Below are 9056 nucleotides of genomic sequence, written 5' to 3' on the forward strand. Positions count from 1 at the left end.
CCCTAACTTTGGCAAGGTACATACCTTTTCAGAATTTGATATTATGTTTTACAGAATCATAAACTTAATCAATGAAGGTTGATATAAGAAATTCATTACAAATAAAATTACAAATAAAATTACAAATAAAAGTTAGACAGATGATGTTTTTAAAGCTTAAAAGCTTTCCTTAAAATGGATGCAGTGAGAACGATGGCTTTTAATGCACTGGACACGTTTGGTAATTGTCAAACACCAGTATTCTCACTTGGTGTACATGTACATCCCAACATATGCATAAAATTACAAACCTGTGAAGATTTGGACTCAATTGGTCATCAAACTTGCAAGAAAAAAATGAAAGAAAAAATAAAATTACAAACCTGTGAAGATTTGGACTCAATTGGTCATCAAACTTGCAAGAAAATAATGAAAGAAAAAATAAAATTACAAACATGTGAAGATTTGGACTCAATTGGTCATCAAACTTGCAAGAAAATAATGAAAGAAAAAACACCCTTGTGGCATTACTTTGTATGCTTTCAGATGCATAATTAAAGGCTTCAGTTGAAGTATTTTATTCTTTGAGTGAGAAATTACCTCTTTCTCAAAAACTATGACACTTCAGCTCTCCATTGCTTGTTACTATAAGCTTTTATGCTACGATTGTTTTGAGTTACTACCATTAGTGTCCATAATGGTGAGACTGTTCTAATATGCAATAAGCCTTTTGTGAGTTACAATTTGAATTCCTCAGACTATAGAGACAGTTGTTAAAAGTGTATGTCATATGATTTGGGGCAAGCTTTTGTATAGCAACCTCCCGATACATGTATGCAAAACCTGTGACATACACAAAGCCATTCAAAATTGTGCCTTCACATTATTAACATAACAAGATAAATAACCTACAAAAGAAGATATAAATAAACTAATTATTAACTCTAGCTCGTATCTAAAAAAACATATCAGCTTTGCATGACATGATATTGTACAATTAAATTGTTTGTTCATCGTTAATATTATCACAAATGAAAACACTACATCCTGGCCCAAGTACCTGTACACAGAGATGCTCAATATCCATACCGTTCAGTGTTCAGTTTTCCGAATGACCAAATACGGTAACATTACGTCATACGACGCCTGCGCACAGCAAGCGAAAGTAGTCAATTGTTAGTGCCGTACTGAGTCCCGGAAAACTGAACACGGAGGAAGACTGAAACCGCCACACCGGGTCTGTTTGGCAATCACTCCTAACATTGATGGCAATCAAAACTTACTTGGTTACAAAGCCTACAGAGGCTTTTGAGAAACTTTTCATTTCAAAGTAATATGATTATGGAAAAAGATATCTATTTTTCTCCTGCAAAATTTGACTATTGTTACTGTCAGAGACGTTTCTCAGATTTTGAATTATTCTTCCTCCGTGGACTAAACCACTCCGGGTTTTCAGTATGTTAAAAACGAAAATGAGACTTTCATAGGGTAGTTTCATTGTATAAGTCTACATTTATATCATAGGATTAAAATAGTTGAAAGGTTCTAATAACCCAAAGTATACTTTGCCTGGCTGTATGAACTTGGGCCAAGGTCACAGCAGTGCTGCAAAAACTGAATCCACCCTTCTTTCCCTCTTGCAGTTTTCTTCTCTTTTCTGGTTGTTCTTTTAAAATTCACATCAAAACATTTCCTTAGTTACAAATTATCTGTCAACCAAGCTACCTTAATACCAAAATACAACAAATTGTGGGCATACATTTCTTAAATTATCTAAATTCCAATATATATACATTATTATTTCCAAGGTGCAACATTAAAAAAAAATCAAAGCGGATTCCAGTGACAACTTTTTAAATTCATTTAAGAAACTTGCTGCTGTAAAGTTTCTGTTAAACTATGCTAAAACTTTGAAGTCGTGAATCTAATTGGGTACTGAGCCTTAGGAAGGTGAAGTCCACATGCCAGACGAGGGGCAATGGGGGTTGTGGGCCCCTGTAGGACCCTTGTTTGGGAGGTGGCTCTGTATGGTGTTTAAGGGTATTCGTAGTTGAATCTGATGGGGGTCATTAGAGCTCTGCTCCCCACCAAGTGGCCGGGTCAGCTGGGCCCAGTGTACCATACACTTTGTTGTTAAATATACACTACATTATGAAGTTTATGTTCTATTAGCACAAGCTGCTTCAAGTAATTATGCACTGGCATTCTTTACACAGCAACAAAGAAATTTACAGAAGTTGATAACATCCTTTAGACCACATCAAATCATGCAATGTTTATAGGAAACTTGGCTGCAACCATTCACATCACTGTATGCTAGAGGAACATTTTATGCAGCACATGAGTAAACCAAGAAAACTAGTCGCATTTTTAAATTGCAGCATGTGACATAGCCCCATGGGTTTATGTCTAGTGTTTAAGAATCCACAAACGACAATAACCCTTCTACATTCCTGTGCTCTCTGGCATCCCTCGTTTAGGCCAAGTCCTGTGATCACCCTTAACACTATGCTGGCATACAGTGATCACCCTTAACACTATGCTGGCATACAGTGATCACCCTTAACACTATGCTGGCACACAGTGATCACCCTTAACACTATGCTGGCACACAGTGATCACCCTTAACACTATGCTGGCACACAGTGATCACCCTTAACACTATGCTGGCACACAGTGATCACCCTTAACACTATGCTGGCACACAGTGATCACCCTTAACACTATGCTGGCACACAGTGATCACCCTTAACACTATGCTGGCATACAGTGATCACCCTTAACACTATGCTGGCATACAGTGATCACCCTTAACACTATGCTGGCACACAGTGATCACCCTTAACACTATGCTGGCATACAGTGATCACCCTTAACACTATGCTGGCACACAGTGATCACCCTTAACACTATGCTGGCACACAGTGATCACCCTTAACACTATGCTGGCATACAGTGATCACCCTTAACACTATGCTGGCATACAGTGATCACCCTTAACACTATGCTGGCATACAGTGATCACCCTTAACACTATGCTGGCACACAGTGATCACCCTTAACACTATGCTGGCATACAGTGATCACCCTTAACACTATGCTGGCATACACTGTCAAGTTAAAATTGCTGTGGGCTAGTAAACATCCCTTCTCAAACTGGTCACGTGAGCTACTTAGAGATTTGCAACCTACTTGTTTTAAAAGCTTGTATTCCTTACTAATCAAATGTAAATAATCCATTTAAAAAATGTGTTTAAATATTTTAGAGAGTGTAAAAATTAAATTCATTTGACCGATCTTAAACTAGCTGTGATCGCTACATCAAAAAGATACATATATTTAAAATCCTGGGGCAAGTATAATGCACAGTCAGTATACTAACCGGAGGGCTATTTCGCAAAAAGCTTTTAGTGCAAGGGTGAAACCACCTGTGAAATTCTCATACAGGTAAACAAACCGAGTGTATTAATTTTAGTATTATGTAACATTACAGCAGCCGATATCATGAAAGGCTCGACTTAGGATGGGTTCAATGCATCCTTACTGCTATGGTTAGGGAGCTTAACTTGCCCCAAGTCCTAAGATTAATCCTAAGTTAGGAAGATAATGATGAAATCGATATAGGCATCTGAAAGTAGTGATACAATGTAATCATAATTGCCAAAATGATGACTAATGAGGCAATCACTTATTCAGGGATACCAGTGTTTCAGAAATGCTTACTATATGCGCGGCCATGAGGGTGCCGCTGCATTAACATGTATTGGCTGCCGGGTACCAGCGTTTAATGTTGGGAAATCCTGATGACGAGTGTTGAGATGTTCATCAAGTTGAGAGCGATGAATGACCTGTCCACACTGAGGACAAGAGCATGTCTCATTGGACCCTTGAGATTTCCAAGCACCACTCCCTCTTCCTCTGCCCTTCACACCGGTCTTACCAATCTTGAGAACCCCATCATCTTTCTGACGCTGCTGTTGGATTCTAAAGTCACTTTCAGCAGACATTAACTCCTGTTGCTTGACTACGTCCGGCAGCAAGCTCACAAGTTCGTTGAAGATCTTAGGGAGGTTGTCTCCGAGAAGCTCTCTACATTCCATGAAATAGTCCTCAGCTGACATGGAACCATCTCTGAACATACTAGAAATGGATCGAAACATGTTGAACTTGTCCTCCTGGTTGCCAAGAAGGAGCTCTTTGATTTTTGTCGCTAACTGAAGATTACGCTTCTTAAAGTCAGAAGGTGGAACGTAAACATGTAAACCAGGGGGTAACGAGCTACTTGAGAAAGACATACCAGCAGCAAAGCCTGGTGGTGGAGAAACTTGTGACTGGGTTTCTATCACTGGCTGGGACATTGATCTTGAGGGTGTCATGCTGGGGGATTCCTTTGGGGCAAGTCCAGGAGGTAGCCCTGGAGGCGGTCGTTTAGGCATCGTTGATTGAGTCTCTTGAGGTGGTTTATTCTTCTTCTGAGTCTCCACAGCCTGTTGCTGTATTTGACTCGACCCTTCAAGAACAACTTGCCGGTTTTCTTTCGTTGCTTTCTTGCCCTTCTTTTTCTGTTTGACTGTGTCTTGCTTTGATGCGGCAGGCTGTGGGTTTGCTTTCTCTCTTGGGACAGACCAAGCAGATTGGCTGTTTGACTTATTTGTTCGATTAGTTTTACTGGGCATTGGTTCAACACCAAGTATTCCTGCGATGGAGCTCAGCGTTGGGAAATCATCCTCTTTATTTTGAAATGTCCTCCGAGCTGGCATTGGTGGCGGATTCTCAAGCTTGGGTTTGGTGTCTGTTTTCTGAAGGGCATTGTAAAAACTAAAGCCCCCAGCTGAGCTGCCCCCAATATTCCCACCCGATGATTTTCCCAGAGAGGGAAAGTCTTCTGTAGGATTAAGTGACGGAGTCGTCCAAGATGACGTTGCAGATTTGGCATTCATTGCAACTTTGTCTCTATCAGAACCTTTTGCCTCATTCAATGTTTCTGGAAAATCAGAAGCAACCAATTCCACTGGATTATTTACACGCACATCAGGTTTACTCTGAAGTAAATCATTTTCCAAAACTTGACTATTGTTGTCGTTGCTATTTGTTGGTCCCTTACCCTTCTTTTTCTTCTTCTTTTTACCAGTTTCTTTAACAACGTCTACTTTTTCAGGTAAACCGATACCAGAGTTTTGCCTTGAACTTGGAGTCTCTGAAATATTGTTGTTATTTGACAATGTTTTAGTTGCTCCATTTCTCATCTTTAACTCATCTTCGGATCGGGGAGATATCCTACCGCCATTCTTTCTCATCCTCCTCTGCTCAGACACTGTTTCATGTTTACTGGTATCCATAGCTACTGCCCCCTCAATCTCATGTTGAGTTTCTGCTTTCCTCATCTTGTCTTCTGCTTCACCCCTGGCGTCATCTGGGTCTGATGGTTTTTTCAGCTTTGTCTTCTTCGTCTCTCGTTCCTCACGTCCTTGCCTCCTTCCATCAGACCTCTCCGCTGTTTCTTGTCTCTTTGTATCCATCGAGGCTTGGAGGGCAGTAGAAAGATCATCATCTCTGTAAGCATAAAAAGAAAGTGACACAAATTATAACAATAACGTGGGTTTTGAGGGACTGCATGGCGAGGTATCAATGTATATTCAGTTTGCAGAAACAACATGTGTATACTTTGTTTTGTAGACTTGTTCTTTGAGAGCTTGTCTTGCTATTTATTCTTCTGCAGCGGAGTAGAATTTGAAATACGAAATACTACTTACTGTAGTTCTGAAAAGAACTTTCCTGCTTATTAAAAGGAAAACCTCGCAATTTCTATGCAAATTTGTGTGGATCAATATACTCTACTTTAAAAAAAAAAATCTTTCTAACCATATCGATTTAATAACTAACAGTTTTAAACTCTTTTCATAAAACAACTCGAGTGATCCAAGGCAACGTGTTCCTTTAGTAAGTTGACGCTGGGATAATGTGTTGACGTGCCAATCTTTCCCGAACAAACAGTGGTCACTTTTAAATAAAAAAACATTTCAAACTTGTTTAATCGCGTTTTTGTTAAACTCACCTATTTCCATGGAAACGTCTGCCTCTTCCTCTAAAACCAGGTGCACCACCATCTGAAAACAGAAAAAAAAAATTAATTGAAACTCTGCTAATTGCATGCCATATCTTTCATTTAATTTGATAAAAGCGGCACAGCGAAACCTTCACAGAATTTTACGAAGCAAACCTAGGCCCATCTTCATGGTTTTGCTTACCGTGCGCTGGTTAGCATGGAATCTTTGTTTGTGCATATTCCAGGTTACCAGGCATTCTTTGCTTTACAGGTATCCTTAACTTGTTTTTAGTATAAAGCGCTATATAAATGTAATCATTATTATCATTTATACAGCTAGCCCAGAATTTGGCGTGAGCCTTGTAAGCAATGAATGGTGATTGTAAGTGCAAAATTCAGCGGTACGCACAGCCATGAACTGCTAGGATTAATCCTAATTCGAGTTAGGAAGAGTAATCCGTTCTAACTTAGGATGGGTTCAACACGTCCTAACGCCTATGGATACGGAACTTCACTCTTTCAAGTCCTAATATTAGTCTAAAAGTTAGGAAGAGTTTGAGCCAAACAGCATTCTGTGTGACATGCTCACCTCGTTGAGTTGGTCTTGGAGGGAAATTGATCTGCATATCAATCTGCCTCATCTGACGTACTTGAGACTTTGACATGAGGTTGCTATGAGCGGTGGATCTGTGGGCTTTGAGATCGATCTCTGAGCGGAATGCGTGGGTGAACTGCTCCTGGGAACATCGGTCATCTTCACACAGATAATGTTGCAATCGGAAATGCTCTTTAAGATCATCATAATCACTAGAAAACAAAGAAAAAAACAGTTATTATAGGACCTAAGTTGCAAAACACTGCAAGCATTATGCATAAATCGAGGCAGAAATGCAAACCAGAGGCATGCAACGAAACAACAGGTTTTTTATTGAAATGCACATGTGAAAAGTCTTATAAATGGCCATTTTGTAGTCATGCTGCACCCTAACACACTCATCCAAAACTCTGACACCGACCCTACTCTAAGAAAGTTTAAGTCTCACTTTAAATTGTTATTTGAAAAATGAAAACCGCCTTGCCCACTGAAATTTGAGGCCTAGGGATACTCCCAATCAGAAATTAATGGAGGAGGGGAAAGGTTGAAGACTCACTTGTAATACTGATTGCTCACACCGTCTGTCTCACAGAAGTGACAGAAGTAATGTTGCTGACGAAGATGCCTCAAGAGTTCATCGTTATCAAAATAGCGCTCATCACAAAACTCGCACAGCGGGTGTCCACGATATGATGTGTCCTTCCCATCGCCTTTACGTCGATGTACTGCGAGGTCTTTACGTGTATAGGTCTTACGCTCAAAGGGAAATACCTGTGCGGAATCAATACAGTAATATATTTAACATTTCTAAATACTGATAATGATTTTGTTATTGGTCAGTCATGGTCCGGAAAGCCCTTGCACATGATGCGTTTGGGATTCAAACCCACGACCCTTGCAATTCTAGAGCAGTGTCTTACCAACTAGACTACCGAGGTTGCCCGGTAGCTAAAATTTAAAAGTTCTTTGTACCTTGAGTTGATCGATGCAAAGATCACAGTAGAATAACTCATGCTCCTTCCTCATATGATCTTGAAGATCCTTGAAGCTTTTCTCAGGACTACTGAAACGGCAGATGGTACAGATGTCCCATAACAACTTTCGGAACTCGTTCTGAATCTCAGGCATAGCAAATGCTATACCTGCCTTGCGATTCACTGGATACTTATGGGAGATGATTCCGTGAAAGGGATGCAACTTGAGTGTCGCAATAACCTGGGGAATCAATATCAAATTGACAGTCAAACTTTCACATGTGTCTTTTAATGTTGTCTTTATAATTTTGCCTATAAATCAGCAATACGTCATGTATGTTGACAAAAGCAATCTATAGAGTGACCCTACCTTACCCCAATGTTTTGGTATGACAATAAAAAAAAATCTTAGCAGCCTCGCAGGATATTATATTAAAATTACAAAATACAATACAGATGAACGGACAGTTGAAAATGTATATCAAGACTAAAATATAATGTAAACAATAGCAGCTGTAAAATCCCTAACTTAACGCAACATGCCGTAGATAAATGTTGTCTTTGAGTTTGAATGATAAATTCATATAAATTACTATTTTCATAGCATAGTTTTACACTTTTATGGCACACCACATTATCCCAGTTTAAAAGCTTTACCAGCTGTAAAAAGGGATTACTTCATCAAGTATCAAGTATCAAGTATTTCATTAGTTTTATTTGTGAATTTATGAAAGCTGCGTGTGATAACTCTTTGGAATATCACCACAAAAACAAATAGATACCTAGATACACCTTGAATTAAAACAACAAGTATAAATTCATTTTGTTTCACAATCATTTTCAACATTTTTAATTGTAATGATGGATTAGTAGTATAGATATCAATTTCTTTTTTAATGATCCAAACAGGCAAAAGATATTGTTAAAACTTCAGTCAGAGCATCACTACAAAAATACAACAAGTACAAGTTTGAAAATTTTTGAAAGAACAAAACCTCTATAATTCATTCACATACATATTCACAGAAATATTATTTTCTTACCTTGGGCATATCAGCTCTGCATACCGCACAATATTTCTGTTCACACAGAACCCTCATTCTGGTGGAACATTTCAGGCAGATGTGGTGATTGCATTGCCCAACCGCATAGAATTTAATGCCACTGCAACACAGAACACATGTGGAAGAAATACTGTCCGTAGTTTTCGACATTTTTGATCCAGTTAAGTGGGTCTCGACAATTGAACAATTCCTTGTTATTATTGTAATTTACCAAATTGTTTTGAAGGTTTTAGCTGTTGATGACTGATACCGTTACTACATGGAAAAAAAGTGGTAGCTATTTCGTCAACGAGGAGAAATTTCATTTGCCGGGGTTAACCTAGACTTGCTTCCAAGTCTGTGATCAGTCTACCTGAAATAGCGCCCTCCGTCATTAGGCTACGATCCATATCCCTTGG

General features: G+C 39.1%; 1 protein-coding gene across 1 annotated transcript; it reads right to left on the reverse strand.

The window, feature by feature from the left end:
• Positions 1-1142: 1142 nt before the first annotated feature.
• On the reverse strand, positions 1143-8932 carry LOC117292568 (E3 ubiquitin-protein ligase ZNF598-like). The gene is made up of 6 exons (XM_033774673.1): positions 8638-8932; positions 7593-7835; positions 7177-7391; positions 6615-6832; positions 6035-6086; positions 1143-5532 (listed from the first exon to the last, which is right to left on the reverse strand). Exons 1-6 carry the CDS (start codon positions 8806-8808, stop codon positions 3702-3704), a joined length of 2730 nt encoding a protein of 909 aa, XP_033630564.1. The 5' UTR covers positions 8809-8932; the 3' UTR covers positions 1143-3701.
• Between the last annotated feature and the right edge of the window lie 124 nt (positions 8933-9056).

This window comes from Asterias rubens, chromosome 7 (genome assembly GCF_902459465.1).
Source record: "Asterias rubens chromosome 7, eAstRub1.3, whole genome shotgun sequence".
Taxonomy (NCBI): Eukaryota; Metazoa; Echinodermata; class Asteroidea; order Forcipulatida; family Asteriidae; genus Asterias; species Asterias rubens.

Coding starts and splice junctions, on each gene's coding strand:
- LOC117292568 (XM_033774673.1), bottom strand. CDS start 8,808: ATGTCGAAAACTACGGACAGTATTTCTTCCACATGTGTTCTGTGTTGC. Junction 7,836..8,637: donor GCAGAGCTGATATGCCCAAG/GTAAGAAAATAA, acceptor TTGATTCCCCAG/GTTATTGCGACACTCAAGTT. Junction 5,533..6,034: donor AGACGTTTCCATGGAAATAG/GTGAGTTTAACA, acceptor TTATGCTTACAG/AGATGATGATCTTTCTACTG.